The sequence below is a fragment of the Gadus macrocephalus genome, chromosome 13 (genome assembly GCF_031168955.1).
Source record: "Gadus macrocephalus chromosome 13, ASM3116895v1".
NCBI classification, from domain to species: domain Eukaryota; kingdom Metazoa; phylum Chordata; class Actinopteri; order Gadiformes; family Gadidae; genus Gadus; species Gadus macrocephalus.
This window is the reverse complement of record NC_082394.1, coordinates 6,054,446-6,073,420: the sequence shown is the minus strand read 5'-3', so window position 1 is coordinate 6,073,420 and position 18,975 is coordinate 6,054,446. Positions and strand designations below refer to the sequence as shown.

General features: G+C 46.1%; 1 protein-coding gene and 1 long non-coding RNA gene across 2 annotated transcripts in view; both read left to right on the top strand.

The window, feature by feature from the left end:
- rad18 (RAD18 E3 ubiquitin protein ligase) overlaps window positions 1–13,898 on the top strand; it is a 32,110-nt gene extending 18,212 nt beyond the window's left edge. The window contains exons 12-13 of the mRNA XM_060069274.1: window positions 8,305–8,349; window positions 13,763–13,898. Coding sequence (XP_059925257.1) covers window positions 8,305–8,349; window positions 13,763–13,865 — 148 coding nt within the window. The 3' untranslated portion in view covers window positions 13,866–13,898. The remainder of the gene's footprint in view (window positions 1–8,304; window positions 8,350–13,762) is intronic.
- On the top strand, window positions 8,360–12,710 carry LOC132470559 (uncharacterized). The gene is made up of 2 exons (XR_009528669.1): window positions 8,360–9,645; window positions 9,718–12,710. It is a non-coding gene; the product is annotated as an uncharacterized LOC132470559 (long non-coding RNA).
- Window positions 13,899–18,975: the final 5,077 nt, after the last annotated feature.

Below are 18,975 nucleotides of genomic sequence, written 5' to 3'. Positions count from 1 at the left end.
AATATTATGTATTTGTTTTACTGTGAAGGATTAGGAATGAACTAATCATAGAATAATGTACTCTTCGCTCTCTTTATAATTTGCTGCTGAATCAGTGTTTTTCTATTTCACATTAATACTACAGCAATGAGTTGTGCTGTCGGATCACATCATTTGCAATCAATCTGCAAAGCCACAACTTCCAAGTACCATTATTTGTTCACTAATTAAGGGAAAATACTAACGTTCCCTCAAATTGCCAATGTGAAATAATTGTTCTCATGCCCGACTGGGACGTGAGATAGTTTTTCGTTATTATTCCCAGAGTTACATTTAATTTCCTGTGGAGAAATCTGTCATTTTTTATATGCATATTTTATCTGTTTTTTTATATGCATATTTAATCTGTTTTTTTCATGCCTTTATGGACAGGATAGTGAAGGGAGGGATATTGCGTAAACAGAAAGAGGGAATAACATGTAATATAGCTGGCCGGAATTGAACCTGAGTTGTTACGAGGCGTATCCCATATATGGGTTACTTATATATACAGGTCCTTCTCAAAAAATTAGCATATTGTGATAAAGTTCATTATTTTCCATAATGTAATGATAAAAATTAAACTTTCATATATTTTAGATTCATTGCACACCAACTGAAATATTTCAGGTCTTTTATTGTTTTAATACTGATGATTTTGGCATACAGCTCATGAAAACCCCAAATTCCTATCTCAAAAAATTAGCATATCATGAAAAGGTTCTCTAAACGAGCTATTAACCTAATCATCTGAATCAACGAATTGACTCTAAACACCTGCAAAAGATTCCTGAGGCTTTTAAAAACTCCCAGCCTGGTTCATTACTCAAAACCGCAATCATGGGTAAGACTGCAGACCTGACTGCTGTCCAGAAGGCCATCATTGACACCCTCAAGCAAGAGGGTAAGACACAGAAAGAAATTTCTGAACGAATAGGCTGTTCCCAGAGTGCCGTATCAAGGCACCTCAGTGGGAAGTCTGTGGGAAGGAAAAAGTGTGGCAGAAAACGCTGCACGACGAGAAGAGGTGACCGGACCCTGAGGAAGATTGTGGAGAAGGGCCGATTCCAGACCTTGGGGGACCTGCGGAAGCAGTGGACTGAGTCTGGAGTAGAAACATCCAGAGCCACCGTGCACAGGCGTGTGCAGGAAATGGGCTACAGGTGCCGCATTCCCCAGGTCAAGCCACTTTTGAACCAGAAACAGCGGCAGAAGCGCCTGACCTGGGCTACAGAGAAGCAGCACTGGACTGTTGCTCAGTGGTCCAAAGTACTTTTTTCGGATGAAAGCAAATTTTGCATGTCATTCGGAAATCAAGGTGCCAGAGTCTGGAGGAAGACTGGGGAGAAGGAAATGCCAAAATGCCTGAACTCCAGTGTCAAGTACCCACAGTCAGTGATGGTCTGGGGTGCCATGTCAGCTGCTGGTGTTGGTCCACTGTGTTTTATCAAGGGCAGGGTCAATGCAGCTAGCTACCAGGAGATTTTGGAGCACTTCATGCTTCCATCTGCTGAAAAGCTTTATGGAGATGAAGATTTCATTTTTCAGCACGACCTGGCACCTGCTCACAGTGCCAAAACCACTGGTAAATGGTTTACTGACCATGGTATTACTGTGCTCAATTGGCCTGCCAACTCTCCTGACCTGAACCCCATAGATAATCTGTGGGATATTGTGAAGAGAAAGTTGAGAGACGCAAGACCCAACACTCTGGATGAGCTTAAGGCCGCTATCGAAGCATCCTGGGCCTCCATAAGACCTCAGCAGTGCCACAGGCTGATTGCCTCCATGCCCCGCCGCATTGAAGCAGTCATTTCTGCAAAAGGATTCCCGACCAAGTATTGAGTGCATAACTGAACATAATTATTTGAAGGTTGACTTTTTTTGTATTAAAAACACTTTTCTTTTATTGGTCGGATGAAATATGCCAATTTTTTGAGATAGGAATTTTGGGTTTTCATGAGCTGTATGCCAAAATCATCAGTATTAAAACAATAAAAGACCTGAAATATTTCAGTTGGTGTGCAATGAATCTAAAATATATGAAAGTTTAATTTTTATCATTACATTATGGAAAAGAATGAACTTTATCACAATATGCTAATTTTTTGAGAAGGACCTGTATGCTTGTTCGGTCATAGTTAACTGCAACTCGGTAACCACCTTTCTTTTTTTCTTTTTTTTACCCAAAAGACACCAGGCCTATTTTCCTTAGTGTTATAATAAATGTTGGTTGTTTCATTCAGAATCTCAATCTTGCCTCAGTCCCTGGGGCAATATCATACATATCCCCTTTCTTTGAGCCAAAAGGTCCCCCAAACTCTGACCATGATAGAGGACCCAACGTCCGGGAAGGGCCTCTTAAAGCACAGGGGGGAGCCCAGTCCGGAAGCCCCGTGTGATGATCAAAGGTAGTGGTGATGAATAGGGCTTGGTGATCCTATTCTTCCTTTGAAACATGCAATGGCTTCCCTTAATCTCTAGCGGAGGTTTTGTCTGATAGTCAAAACATCAAATGAAATCTCTTCTCTGAGCTTTGAAGATAATATATCCAGCGATCAGTTCGTTTCCGCCTAATTTGTCTTATAATGATGTTGGGTTGTTTTTAAATTCGGAATTAACAACTGTTGAAGCTGCCAGACGCGCATGTATATTTGTTTCTGATTCATCACAAATTTGAAATTCAGATCTGCTATATGTATGCCGTCAAGTGTACAGACAATAAAGGTTGTCAAGGTCTGTGCATATCATAGTGAGTTTGAAGCAGAATGTGTCCTCAAAACTTTTATCCATTCATAAACTTGACTGGCCCACCGTAGCGTTCCTTGTTCTGACCTAGCTAATTGAAGGGGGTCGAGCAATTGTTGTGACATTGTCACAGCTCCAATTTTGACTTGTCAACACTCACTCAAGGACTCCTCTAGTGGGCTGGCTGAGTTGTATTCTGACTGATTGAACAAAGCCTTAGTAATCCCTGCAGCAGCGCCGGTGCGACTGAGAAACAAATTATTCCGTCCAGAAGGCAAAGGTACAAATCCACTGTGACTTTGTGATAAACCAATCAATGTGAGGCAGGAAGATTAGCAACCAGCCACAGCTCCAGTGTTCAAAAGTGTACAAAAGTGTACACAAACGTACAATAACATACAAGAATTGATATCTTTCTTCCTTTTTTGAGGGGTTCAAACCAAGGCTGATATGTTATTACCTGTACCCCATGTTGTACAGTCACTGTCTCAATGTAGCCCAGATGACCAGAAGTAAATATTGGGACATCTTCTCCATTTCTTGAACCCCTAGGAATGTGGCTTGGTACCGGTCATTTTGTCATGCTCCCCTAAATCCCCACCTTTCAAATGACGTTAAATTCTCCCCTGAGATGTTTTCGTCTTTCAATATACAGCGTTGGGTCTCTTTGCGCCCCCAATAACTGTTAACTTCTGTCCCTCACATGATCTATGTTTCAAGGTGTAACTTCATTTTTTAAGAATGCCAGCAATGTGGTTTAATCTGGTTGTAATTGACGTGTTAAATCAACAACAGAGTGTTTTTTTATTCCCCTTGGGGTTTAATGTCCTGGATTGTATTTCGGGAACATGGCAGATCCACCACAGGGAGTGAGCGGGAGTGGTACTGTTTTCTACTCCTGATCACCACCTTCTGACACGGGACACAACTCAAGGCTATCTGAAAGGTTGCCATCTTCAAACTATTTCAAGTGGAGATGCACTAGGCTTGTTTTACAACTCGATGACAGGAGGGAGGCAGCAGTGTAGGCCGGGATCAAATGAGAGGAGACGCTTTTCTTCTGCAGGCCTTAACGGGTTCAAGATGCTTTAAGGACCACACGGCAGGTCAGGGGGGGCTGGGTTCAGTGCCGCATGTGAGCACAGTTCGTCTCAACATAAAAGGCATGACATCAACTTAGATTTAATAAAGCAACTGTCGAACAGACAGTATTTACAAAATGAGAGTGCCTAAGTACATATGTAAGTGCATGTCTGCATAAGTGGGGAAAGAAAGTTTTTCAGCAGGATGAGTTGCCTGCAAAAGTAAATCGTATTGTTGATTCCAGCGACCAGACGCGTACTATCTTTTCTCTTCTCTCAAGAGTTGGTTTGCTGCATTCGCAGTGAAGATACACAAAAAAGTATATCATGGAATTCTTTCTACCATCCTTATAAACCTTTGGAGAAGTACAACACTACAGAATACACGTTTAACCTTCAGGAATGTATGTCGCAACCTATTCCTCTAGGGGAGGACGGAGATGAGCTCCTTCCTGGTGTATTCCTTCAAGATGCCTCACCACCCACATAGGATCCCCTTTGTGTTTGGCTTCGAGGGAGTTCGCAGCGGGAGCGTCGCCCTGAACTTCAGATGGCCCCGGGCTTCTGCGGCTGAACATGTGATCTAATCAAGGTGGACTCGCTCTCGGCCGGAACGTGACCGCACCGGCCCCGTCACCAGACAGAACAATATGTAACCTAAGGCTCGGCATGATCGCCTTCGTCCCGCTCACCGCAGCCAGTCTCACCGCAGTCTGCCTTCGGGCCCACAAATGATCGGCGCCCAGAGCTGTTGTTGCCGATACAGTTAGGCAAAATGTCACAACGGTGCTTATCGTTTTATTGCTGGATAGAAGCGTATCTGAGGCCGTCTCTCTTACTCGCTCTAGTGGAACGTCTCACATCGGCGGTGGTCATCCGCACCTCTCTCCATATTCCGGCGTAACTGTTATCTTAATCAAATGGCATCTCTGGGGCATATTCTATTTGCACACCTGACGTCTCCGATGTTAACGACCCCTCCGCTCATCAACCGATCGAGTGACACAAGGGGAAACAAGATAGAGCTCGATTGATTTACAAGGTCAATTTTAGCATCGGCTTTTTTTGCGCGCGAATGCATAGAATAATCTGTTATTCTAGTTCTAAGTGTAGCATTTCCAACTCAAATGTGTTTTCAGTGGGTAATGTTGACGCTGCACAAGCCCCACAGGTGTTGAAGTCTGCTAGACATCAGTTGAGGGCTGGAAACAAAATAAAACGGGACAGTCAACATGTGGTACAGATGTGCCGTATCGACCCGCGTCCCGCCTTGTGATCTCCAGCGTGACCCCCCCCCAGTCCTCTCCGTGCGCCGGGACATGACTTGGTTTAATTTCCACAGCTTTACCCCGTCCCTTCACTCTCGCTCGCAGCAGTGACCCTCGCCGACCGAGCACGCTCTCTCCACTCAGCAGAGCGATCATGCCCCGCGACACACACGCGCCTAATGGCCCAGCCTCATCACAGTCCCCTGATCGGCCTGCCGCAATTCCCCCTTTCAGCCGTCACCTGCAGCTGTCGCTTCCATGCCTGTTCCTTGTTCTTGCGCCGAGTGCTCCCAACCCATCTGCAGGCACTTAGCCCACCTCCTGGCTTCCTCCGCCGCGAGAAGACCCCGCTGCCACAACTTGGACCAGATTCAAGTTTTTTCTATTCCATTTTTCAGACGGCCAGCGTGACTTCAGAGCCTTACTTTTTGAACTAATGGCTGTGATTTAGATGCACCTTTTTAACATTCACGGTCTTCCACCCATTTCCTTCCTGCTCATCGTTATTGTAGCCAAGATTTAGAGAAATGTACCAGCCTTGTGACTCGTGGCAGTTGGCCTTCACTTTCTCTTTCTTTCTTTCTCTCTTTCTTTCTTTCTTTCTTTCTTTCTTTCTTTCTTTCTTTCTTTCTTTCTTTCTTTCTCTCTTTCTCTCTTTCTCTCTTGCTCTCCTATCTTTAAAGGTTGGGTATGGGATTTGCGAAACGCCAGCAGATTTTGAAAATACACAACTCAAATGGTCCTACCCCCTCTCCTTCAACGCTGACTCTGACTCCACCCATTCCAAGTACCTGGACGCGCAATCATGCACGAGCGCGAACAGAGATGCGCGAGAGCGAGCCAGGCTAGCGTAGGTTTTCGTTTTACAACATGGCACTACATTCAGCTGTAAGTTGCACCCAGTACCGCGGGAAGTAGGGGTGCTGGGGGTGCTGCAACACTCCCTGTCCGAGGCCCTGTCTTATCACAGAAAACGATCATTTCTAAAAACTCCGGCCAAAGTGGAGATTTCTGAAAACGCCGGTTATGTGTTGTCGTGTCAACGGGGAGAAACGGGATTTTAGGTTCTGAAGCGTCACATTATGCACCCGGAAATGCTTAACGTCATGTGAGCGCCCGCTGTACCGTATTGGTCCGAATATAAACACAAACCCCATTGTAAGACGACCTATATTTGGAAAAAAGATTAAAGACCAGATCTTGTTTTTATGAATAAATAAATTGTATTCATTGAAATAATATACGAAAATAAAAAGGCATAGAATAAAACACTGCATTGCCACTAAACAGTAGTGCCAATAGGCCGTACTGACACCAAAGATTATTCCTGACACTCCTCTGCCCCGCTGTGTTCGCTCTGGCTGTGGTCGCTCCGAACTGTTTCGGCCCGTGGCAAAGCGAGTCATCCTCGCTGCTGTCCAAGGCATTTTGAGACGCAGCATTTATTTAATGCTCATATGACCTAGTGCTGAAAAAAGGTTACATGAAAAAGTGTGAGGGTAGCGGTGGTGCGCTAAACTTGTTCTGTGAGCAGCTGGATGTGAACCATGGTGTGAAGGAAGTGAACACAACGATCGATTTTCAACTGTGCGCGCATGCACTGGTGTAATTGAGCTGCGCTGCTATATATCTTTTTTATCAATGTAACGAGTTGCGAGTCTAGTGCATGCTGAGTTTTTTTTTTCCAGCACCCCCTGCTGAGAATACGTTCCCGCGGCTATGGTTGCACCAGATGTTATAAACATTAAACGGTCACATAAATCATTACTATTTTTAGAAAATGTATGTTTGTTTCATATAATTGTACGGTGTGGACATTTTCACACCGAGTAATACACTCGTCTCAACACCGGTATTACCGAGTATAAACGGTATAAACTTTGAAACTAGGTCAACCGCCACACAAGCATCGGTTTTTAGACCCTTCTCGTCCTTCAGTTGCCGCCAACATTCGAAAGCAGCGCCTAGGATTATTCTTGATTTCAGTTTTTCTCTTTCAGCGTTTTTATTCTCAATTACTCTCTGAAAAAGAGTTTTCCTTCTCTTTGCTGGTGGTGGTGGTGGTGGTGGGGATGGTGGCGTCTTTTCTGCCATGGAAATTGTCTTCTACTGCTAGGTCCAAATGTGGATTAACTAGTTCCAGTAGCTACCGCAGGATAACAACAAACAGGAGCTTGCTCTGGGTCACGAGAACTGCACGAAGGGGTCGCGCGCGGGGCGCGGGGGAGGGGGAGTGCAGTACGACCGTTTGATTGACGTACTTACTGTCCAATGCAACTCGGTGGCGCTGGAAATGATTGGCTGGAGTTTTTCGAGCCCTGCACGTTCCACAGATGATTGACTTGTTTAATTTTCCTGTCAGTACTTCTAACTCAGTGGCTGTAAGCGGGTTATGATAAGGATTTCAAGTAATTTAGCAAAAATGGCCAAAAAAGCGAATTCCATACCCAACCTTTAAGATGTAGGGAAACCTGAGCCAGACAAAGATATTATTATTATAATAAGATACTAATTGATTAACGTGTGATGAATCGGACCAAGCTACATATTGCCCTGTGTCCTTCTAATGCAACACACACACACACACACACACACACGCAGACACACACACAGGTACAGATTAAAATCACAACCCCCTGGATGCGATGTTCCCCTAAAACAGAAAACGGATTAGACAGCGATGGGACGTGAGTTGAAACCAGCCAAGCCAGATGACTGAGAGCTTCCTCTTCAGTGATGGATTAGTTGACATGAGTCTATTTATATCGCCTCACCTTGTTGCATTCAAACGGTGACTCATGCTCCCAGGCAGATACGCCAGCACCAAAAGGGTCCTACTCAGGCTGTTTGTTGTGTTTTAGTTTTAGTCCAGTCTTTGCCGGCTTCTCTCCCACCGCCTTCCTATAGGGGGTTTTGTCTCTAAAGTACACTCGCCACTTCGCTTAAGTAGTTCACGTAAGAGTTCCAGTTACGTCTTTGCCTGGTTTATTCTCACTGTCTCATTTTGTTTCCTTCTTATTTTGTCTCAAACTTTAGAATCTCGTTATCAGGCTTTCTCTGATCGAGCGTTTCAGGTTCCAGTTTCAGTCGTAACTCTGCCTGCTTTATGTGCACCGTCTCGATTTTCTCTCCTCTTTTGTCTCCAACTCAGACTCTCAGACTTGTTCTTTCTCTACTTCTTGTTACAGCTCGGTCTCCGACATCATCGGCCCGGAACCGGAGACACACGTAACGTAAGTAGTGCCGGTGAAACCCGTCATTCACGGCCCCCCCGTCGTTCAAAAAGCTTACCTCAATCTCAACAGCTTCCCCTGCTGCCCCTATCTGCCGCATGTGTTTGCTCATGGACGGGGGAATTGCCCGACGCGGGTGTTTTTGTGTACGTTAGACCTCGACGTACTCTCCAGAGGTAATTAGACCATCTGCCGGCCTGTTTGCGCTGGCATATAGATAAAAGTGTGTCCTGGCACACCGCCACACAGCTGCCCCGCGCACTTACACATTTTGTCAGATGTTCGGCGCGTTTGATGTGCGGAACGTTTCCATCTGTCCTTCTCTTTTTTTCATGTTATACTCGTAAAAACGTACATGGGTTATCATTTTAACCTTTTGGATTTCGCAAATTGCATCGATGGCCGGGGTGTGTGGGTGTGTGTGTGTGTGTGTGTGTGTGTGTGCGTGTGCGTGCGTGTGCGTGCGTGTGTGTCTGGTGTGTGGGCTTGCATGTAACAAAAGCAATGTTCATGGTTTTCGTTGCTGTCAATCCTACCGACTGTTTAGATCCAAATTGGGTCGTTTAGCAGCCACTTTATCCAGGGAGCCTGCAAAGAATCAGCGCATGCAATGGAAATTGGTGTAATGTGCTGCACGCCCTGATATAAATAAAAACTGCAGCGTAGCTATAGGAGACTGAACCAACCAAGGTCAGCCCATGAAAGAAAGCAGAATCAGAAATATTTTATTCATGAAAGTGACTTGGTTAGGTTGTTTCAAGAAGTATTCAAATTAAGTATAAATTAACATTATGTAAAAACTAAGTAATAGAAAGCTATAAAAGATTTAGGCTGGGAAAGGCTTAGAGGCAATGAGAGGGCTAGAGGTTATGCAGCCCTATTCTATATTTACATAAATGTAAATGAATATACATTTACCTGTCGGTGTATATACATTTGTATTGCACATTGCTTTTTTGACAGGGGAGATTAGATTTGTGTGTGTGTGAGTGTGTGACAGGGTGGGGAGAATGGAAATGTAACTTTACCTTTACATTTAGGGCATTTAGCGAACTGAATTACATTTGTCACAAGATAGAGAAGCAACAATATATCGCTGTTGGTACAATAAGGATGTTCATAGAAACAAGTGTCCAGCACGAAATACCTAATATATGATGCAATAAATATTTCATAAATAATAATAAATAGATAAATATAAATAGATAAATGAGTCAATATAGGTTAAGAAATTATTCTACATTTTTATTTATTTTTAAAGGATATTTTGGGGCAGAAAGTGGCTCTGATTCACATGTAGCATGCGGCGTCTCAAGACACGCCATTCTGCCCGCCCCCGTAGAGTCAGGGGAGGGCGGGTGGGCACAGACTTCTTCAAACCGATTTTGATATACTTGGGCGCGTCTCAGTGTGTGAGATTAGGGCAGTTCATGTGTGGACCCCCACATGTTCCTATGAGTCGCCTCATTTATTTATTTGACGGTTTCTTTCATAGCCGTATTTATTGATGTATTTAATATTGACCTATTCTTGTATTCTTGATGGTGGGGGGATGATCCCGACCACCTGAGGTCCTGGGACGTCAATGTCCCCAGGGGTCTGAGTGACCCCCTCAGTTTTAACCAGGGAGGCCCACTCGTTGAGGGCCAGGAGTCTTAGTGACCCCCCCTCAGTTTTAACCAGGGAGGCCCACTCGTTGAGGGCCAGGAGTCTGAGTGAGCCCCCCCAGTTTTAACCAGGGAGGCCCACTCGTTGAGGGCCAGGAGTCTGAGTGAGCCCCCCCAGTTTTAACCAGGGAGGCCCACTCGTTGAGGGCCAGGAGTCTGGGTGACCCCCCAACGTTAACCCGGGAGGCCCAGTCGTTGAGGGCGGGCGTTGGGGCCGGGCTCCTCCTGAAGTCTGTACAGTGTACTCAGCGTTTAGCTATGCGCTGCACCAGGAAGCCAGGCGGTCCACTTCCTCTTGGGAGGCGTGTCCATCCCCGTCAGAGATTAATCCAATGAGGGGTCATGGTTCTACAAACTTCAGTGGTTGGGTTGTCTGGAGGTGCAGCTGTTGGAGTACAGTAGATGGAGGAGGACAGAGACAGAGCAAACAGTCTTGGGGGACTCCAGCGCTGAATGTCCGCGGCTCAGAGACGAGCTCTTGGTGGCTCATGGGTTCAAATCAGAGACATAGCATCCCAACCAAGTGCATTCCCAATTCAACATAACCGCTGAAATAAACAAAAGTGCAAAAGAATAAGTAATATAAATGAATAAGCACTTGTGGTTCACCGGGACCAAGAGGAAGCCAGCAGGAATCCACTCGAGGAAGCAGGTCGATAATTACGTCGATCAGAAAAAGAGACTTTGAAAGAGTTTTACTCTGCTTGAAGCTGTCTCGAGGATAGGCTTCATGCAGTCACACAACTGATTTCCATAAAAAGGTGCAAAATGCATTCCCACTCAAGGGTGAAGAATGAGCCGTTTAACGCGAGACACTCCTCAAGTGGCACATGGTGGTTTTAAATGGAATCTCTTAGAGGACGGTTAAACCTCAGCGGTTCTTGGCGCCAACGATCGTCATGCTGATGTCGTGTGTGGCTCCCCTGAGTGCAGGGTACGTGTGTGGGTGTCTGGGCGTGACTCAGAAAGAGTGACGCGTGGAGAGACGTGGAGACGGGGAAAAGGACGGGAACGTCGCTAGAAAGACTTGACTGAAAATGAGCGTTGAGAATCAAAAGAGCGGCAGAGAGACGCAGGCCCCCGTCAAGGGCACCTCGCACACGTTAGTGTGAGGCAGACGGAACCGAAGCCTCAGCCCACGGCGACACATCTGACTCTGGTTTCAGACCACGTCTCTCCGCTCTTTGCTTGGATAACCGCGGTTCCCTCCGGGGGGATATTTATTGCATTTATTTTTTGGTATTTCAACCATTTCTTCGACCTTTTCGAAGTGAAGTCCAAAGCTGTCACCGTGTGCGCCTGTTGTCACCCCCTCCGCGCCGACGCTCCTCTCTGTGTGCGAGTGTTGTCAGTCGGAGCGCGTGCGCCCCCTGTGACGAGCGCCGGAGGACGTTTGCTCTGGAAGCAAACCCCCCCCCCCCCCTCCACTCCTCTGTCAAACACACAGGGAGAGGGGGACGGGAACGGGTATGGAGCCAAATGAACCGCTACCTGCATACCGGTGAACGCCCCCCTCCCCTCCCCCCGGCCCCCCCTGTTTTATAACATAAGGGCGCCCCCCTCTGTGAGGGGTGACCGCCCCACAGCGGGACCAGAGAGGTGTCATTCTGTTTTGATCAGCAGTGAGTCTGGAGAGGCGGATCCGCGTCGCCGCTGATTTTGGGATGACATGCTGGAGTTCACCGTGGAAAGCTCCGCACATGAAGTACTAACTGGTTCCACATGCAAGGCACCAGAGTCCAAGGGCACCCCCCCCCCAAACAACACACGCACGCACGCACATGAGGCCACTCTCCCTCACCCTCTCTCTCTGTCTCTCTCTCTATCTCTGTCTTTCTGTCTTTCTCTCTCTAACACTCAGATTCACACTCTCTCAACACACACACACACACACACACACACACACACACACACACACACACACACACACTCGCGCATTTCCAAGAGAGAGGGGGGGGGGGGCGCTATGTTATCTAAGAGGAGAAGAGGGGTTTTCTCTGTGCTCTTAAGACAGGGGTAATTCCATCCTCCCAGTGCTTATCATGTTCATCTTGATCCAGCTTGGCCGAGCCCCTGAGAGGGTCTTCACTCCGGGGCTGAGGTGATCACTGGGGAAAGAGCCCTCCAGGTCATGCAAAGACAAACAAGTTAGAAGGGCTGTCATTAAGAAGCCGATGGCGCTTATTGGGACAAAGCACCAGGGAGACTCTTGGAGGTTAAAAGGTGTTTCCTTAGTGAAATGAGCCTAGAATGGGATGTTATTCCAATGTTGACCATATTAATTTGTCGCCCTGTGTTAAGTTATTAATGTGGAATGCACACCAATCCCTGGGGGCTCAGTATGTCATGGAAACAGGGATTCAAGATGTCCTTTTATTCATTTTCTGCACATATTCCCTGTGTCTTTTTTGTGTGTTCTAACAAAAATAACAATTTATTTATTTGTAACTTTCCTCATTCATAGTCGGCATGCACTCCAGTGGTCGTAAAAATTAAATAAAGCTGTTATTCAAAACAGCTTTTGAATTTATTCATAGCACATCATGGCAATTTCCCATTATCAATGTTGTTGAAATTATCCGAGAATCCTCCCCTGTAAGTGCACTAAGAATATTGATCGCCAAGGCTATCAGGGAGGTGGTCCTGAACACTGCCATAAATGATAGGGAACGATCATTTGAAATCTGGTTGTAAGAACCCCAAAGAAAATAAGTTATTTTAGAGTAAATGTACTCAAGTAAGTGACTGTACGGTCGTGGAAAACGTGGAGCAGCAACTAAAAGGAAACCAGGGCATTAATTCTGGTTTCCGACTTTAAGAAATCTTTTTCCAGCCTGCTTACCTTAAGCAATGCAAAATAGAGGGGAGAGGCGGGGGGGGTGACTCTCCACCTCAAAATGTGACTTTTCTTCTGCCACTCACCTACCCTGAATGATTCATTTCCTCCCTATGCAAGGATTTTAGATGGGTTGATTGAAATCAAAGAGGAGAAAGGAACAAGTTGAACAGGGCACAATGAAATGGAGTTGGGGAAAAGCATTAAAGCACACGGAGTAGTGCAAGAAATCAGTTCATATTTGCAGCACGATCCAACAAAAAAAAGAAAGAACCAGAATCATATTGTTATAATGGATGCACTCAGGGTTGCACTTCGCCTCGGATGGGAGAAGGTCACGGTTCTTATCGCTTTTTTATTCCGGTGTTCCAAAACCGAATTTCCGTGTACATCGTTCAAAAAGTCTTTCGAGCCCGAAGAATAAGGCGGTGACAGGAAGGACGAAGGCACCGAGCAGGAGAACACTGCCCTGTCCTGTCCTTGATACGGTACTGCTCTGAACAGCGTCGGTTTCACCACGTTCACACTGTACACGTCCGTCTACGGAGGACGAAGGGAGGGTCTGACGTATAGGAGAGTAGTCTTTTCAAACGCAGCCTGCAGCCAAACAAAATTGCTTCCCGCTAACAAAGCCGCCTTTTTCCTGCTTCTTAGCAGGAAGAGTCCAAGTAGCATCACAGTAGGGTATTTGTGAAAATATATTGCGTATAACGCAATCTGATTGGCCGACGGATATGTCGCTGACTGAAAAGTTGAGCTTTTGAACTTTTTGACGCCGGCAACGGAGCCGACGGAACGGATTGACCCACAATGCATTTCGAGAGCGCCACATGCAAAGTCATTGACATCCGTCGACGGAAGTGTGCAGTGTGAACGTCGTCGGTTAACAGCGCCCTTTGTTCCTCCCCAGGTGCCCGGAGACGACTCCGGCCCGCAAGAGGCCTCCTGCCTTCAGGGACGAGGACGGGTCCCCCCCCCTGCTCAGCCTGGGAAAACGCTGTCGCAAAAGCTGAGGACCAATCCTGGGTAGAGAGAGAGAGAGAGAGCAAGCCCATATCTGTTTGCCTTCAAGTTTTTAATAAAATATAATATCAATATTCAAATGTGTTCCTTTGTCTTTAGTTCCTTGTCATGTGTCCAGTGTATATGCAGTGTCTCATGATGTACCATTAAAGTCTACACATTCAGCCTTTTCATCGCTTGTCTGCCTTCAGTGGTTTCAAGGCTGTATATCTTGTGCTCCACCATATTATATTTGTTTTTAGTTACGTCAATGTGAACTCAAGGCTGCAGAGTTGGAGGCCAAACTCCAGTCTATCTGTCCCAACCCACCTTTCCCTTCCATCCTCATGTATTTTAAAGATTTATTTAGCATTTTTATTATAGAGTGTGATAGAGAGGAAGGTATGGGAGATAGAGGCGAAGACATGCAGCAAATGACCACGGGCAGGCTTCAAACCCGGGTCACTGCGGTCAGGACTGAGCCTATAGAACGCGCTCTACCCGGAGCCACCCAGCCCTTCCCCCTCCATCCACATGTACATGTGAATAGTGTATTCAGGGATTTAGACGTAGACGTTAGCCTGAAGACATGCCGCTCAACTGAGCTACAAGGACAAGAATGTGTCCCTGTAACACTGACCTTCTGCGGGGCTTCCCTTGGGACATGGACGTGTTTGGTTGTAACCCCCTGATTAGAGGTTGTAAAAATGGCGGAAGGGACGCAAACTGAATTCCCCTTGACCTTTTCGTGCAAGTGGCCGGATGTGTGACTAGGTCGGCTCAATGCTAATCTACAATCTACCGCCTCGTGGTGTTTCCCTGATGGCTGGGATGTTTGTCCATCTCACCGTAATGACGCAAGCGAGCTGCGGCCAGGGAGGTGGCCTCTGGTTTCTGATTCCGGCCGAGTCCTTGTGCAAAAATAGCTTTCAAATAGATTTTCTTGCCTCATAGTTCTTTGTTTGAACAGACAAGGTTGGGCAGTTCGATTCAACATAGACAGCATAAGGATTTTCCAAACAATACGACCAAACCCAATCCAGTAATCGAGGGAACAGAGGTAAGTATTGACCAAAGCCGGTCGGAAGGCTGTTTCAGAGGGCTGAGCAGGAGCCTACGGACCCCGACCACTTCACACCTTTCTAGGAGGAAGAGAAAGGAGAAAAAAACTAAACAAACCAACTAAAGAAATGATTCGAGTCACGGCATCGGTTGTCTCTCTTGGCGCTCCAGGGACACCGTCCGCTGGCTGTCCACTGAGCCAGGGAGAGTCGCCCCTCCATGTAGCGTGGCAGACCGGGGGGACCATAGGTAGCACGTCAATCATCAGCTTGCATGAGCTGCTCTTTCCACTTCACCACATCCAACCCCCCCCCTCCATCACCTCCACCACCCCCCACTCCCCCTTATTTCCCCGCGCTTCCTTCAAAGTGATGCCTGGCTTAGGGAACGGCAGGGATGGTGGGGAGGATGAGGCGGAAACAAGCTGAAGGGGGCTTCCTGAATGATGCCTGGATTTGGGGAAGCAGTGAAGCATGTGGTGTTATTGATTCCAGACAGAGGAGCGATATACTTACACACATGTGCACACTTTTCCAGTCATCCGTCATCCTTGCAGAAGGACCTGCCACATTTCTCTTGTCTTGACGATGTCTGAGGATCTTCTAGAAGTACCTCTGGTCTGAAGTGAAACCATGATGTTCCTCGTAAGTATTCCATGGTAAATAAAAAGGGGGATTCGAATGATTCGGGTGCTAGCCAAGCTCCTACAAGTGACAGGGACCTGAAGGTTTATTCTGATGTGTTTTTCCTCCATCAATAATAAGCAGACTCATAAGCAGACTTGCCTTGGCCATAGTATTTTTTCCCTTTTTAACAGTATCAACGTCGGAATTTGCGACGTTGGAAAAATATGAGAAGTGTCCGTTTGCGGTAGCCTTTACTGGGATTTGAGTTCTGGCGCCTGGCCCCTGCGGCCTGCTTCTCAAACTCCCAGAGCCTGTTTGTAACCGGGAGAAATTCTATGTAACCACACACTCGCACACAGGAATAGGCCTGTTATACACTCACACAATTGACATGCCAAACACAATTACGTCGCGGATTTATTAAATGGAGCAAGTGTTTGCTGAGCGCTCGGCAGGTGGCCTTCTTCATCTCCCTGTTGTTTGCATTCCCCCACCAATCCCACCTCTGCTGAGGTACTGAACAGCCGTGACATCCATGCCCTCCCGCCGTCCGTCCTCATAATAAGACCACCCTCTCTGCGGCCTGTATTACGGCTTAACGATCCCAATGTCAGGGTGGAGGGATCTACGGTTGATCCCACCCAGGAGGGCACAGGAGCACAGGTTTTATCTCTCGACCCGTGAACCCACTGCACCCCTCGAGCGCAGCCGCCCGCGTCCACGTCCCCCCCACTCCCAACCACTCTCAACACCCCTGCTGCGGAGAACGGACGAGGACGGCCACAGTATGTGAGAGGGGCTGATTAGACTGAGCAGATGTTGCTTGAAGGGTAGGTTTGTTTTGTTGTGTGGGTGAATGATGTATTCAGATTTTCATTGCATTGGCTTTTTTTTTCGGACAGCTTGTCAAACGGCTCAATTCTTCAGGACATGTATGGGTGGGGTGCTGCACAAAACACACTACTGGGCTGGTAGGAAAGTTTATCTGGATGGTAATTCATCCTGATGCGCTGACACACTGACATTGGGTTCCTGTCTAGAGTCCAGATCGATCCCAAGCCCTCTTAACTACGAAAATATTTTAATATCGACCATTCCATCAACCATAATAAAAAACATCCTCTCACTTGCAATTAAATGACAGGCTTTGTCAAAAACCGAAACCCTTACGTGAGAGTGGAGACAACAGCGTGAGGTTTAAGACTGAGATTCAATCGCAGTCCCGTCCTAAAGCCCTGGGACTATGGTGATGATATTGGTCTCCAAAATATCATCTCCTCAACCTTTGCAATGAGCTCCCTGCTCACGTCCTTCAGACGGTTTGCCGCAGGGCAAACCAAATCCCGGTGTGCGGGAATTTTTATGAGGTTCACAGGGGATAAAAAAAGAGCTGAGGGATTAAGCACAGCTCTAGTGAGGTGATTAACTTTATTAATGTAATGACCGCATTCAATGAATCATGCGTAATTAACCGTACAAAGAAGATGATTATTGAATACCCACACACTATTATAAACTGAGGCTAAGCGATGGGTGGACCAATTTCACATATGATGTGATTATACAGTACGATTTGTATGCATTTGGAGCAGCATGAACTCTAGAGTGGGAGTTTATCAAAGAGCGTATATGGTGGGACCAGGGTTGGTAGATTTTTTTCTTTTACTCTTGCACAAATTTCTCATCAACATGGTCAGGTCAGGTCGTAGGTTGAATGGGGATCACGCTCATACGTATCAAGTGATTTACCATCAAAGACACTGACACATTGTGACACCTTACACCGTCATGGGGTTGGTTGTCCTTATAGCTATCTTCGTAACCAGGACAGGTTTCGGTGAGTGAAAAAAAAGCTAACTTTTCGTAAAAAGTAACTTTTTTGTTTTTGTTATGCTAGTGGCACCAAATTAGTTTTTAAATGAAAAGATCCAAACAATCACCCATAATGAGAAGATAAATGTATTTTTAGGGTTGAAAAAAGCTGGCATTTATAAAAGCCATAGATTCATAACAACTCATAATGAATGAGTGCGACCACCAACGCCATCTCAATCTAAAAATGTAATTAGCATGATATCACGGCAAACGTTTGATTATCTACATGGTGAAACATCGCCCTCTTGCTCGGCTCTAATGAGCACTGGGAAAACAGGCCACTGAGACCCCCCAACAGAGCACCGCATCTGCCCTGATGCGATAAGCGTCTGGTATGCCGCGGTAATGAATGATCATCGTTAATTGATTGGATTTCACGTTGTTCTGTTTCATACGGTTGATACAGTTCTCAGTCTCAGAGGGTAAGACATTTCTTATGATTTTCCTCTCCTTGTAAATCTACTTTGAAGTGATGCGATCCTGCCAACAAGTATTTTGACGGATGACTTTGGACCCGCTGCCCTCGCCGTTGGTCCACGTTGGCTCAATATGGAGGGCCTTGACTCTTAACAGTTATGCCCAACTTTAAATCAAAGGTTGACACGACTATCTCTATCTTTTGGAAAGTCATATAGTTCACAGTCAATGTGGTTCATAGATAATAATCTATACGCTTCTCAGTTTCCCTTTAAGATGAACGAGGACCTGTCTATCTTTCCATATAATACTGCACCATGGCGCATATGAGAATATATCAGACACCAGCTATCGCTTGGTTTTTTGTTTTTTTATAATACCCCTATTTATCCTGATGCGTTTCTGAAATTGGCTCTCGTATTCATCAAAAACATGTAATCTATCCCCAGACACAATACACTAGATGTATGTAGATTAGAGTTCAGAAACGTCTTACCCCAGTCGGAAAGGTTTTAACTCATAACCATTACATCTGACAAAAGTTCAGTTTTATCATGGGGCGGAGAGCAGGGGGGCCCGTTGGGAGGAGGTTGAGAATGCTGCTTTAGAACATTTTGGGACGTTAATATCTGTGAAAATGGGAGCCGATAACATGAGTTGGAGCCCACTCTGTACTCTGCCAATCTGAATGGCAATAGGGGAAATGTGATCCAAGCTATGAACAATGACGTGTGGTGATGGTGAACCCCTGGGAGTTGCAGAGGGAGGGGTGTCCACAGCAGATCGGCCTCGACTGATATAAATGGCTGAATCCAGACTCTTATCTGTGCTTATGTTTTTCCCTCAATGGCTGTCTAGTGCCACTTGTTACCAGAATTAGAGACAATGGGAGCTCTCTTCTCCATCACCCAGGACCACAATAGACAGAGACAGACTTAATGATATGCTTTTATCGAGAAATGGAACCGAGTGTTTTCTATAATTAATGGCCCATTATTGACTGTAATTCTAAGGGACAATCTGTTAACCTTTGATTATGCCATAAAAAAAAAGGCCAAGTTCCTTTTAAAAGTCATACGGCTGGCCTGCCACAGTGTGCTTAGTTTTTATGAGGAATCCAGCAAAGCCGAATGGTTCCCAC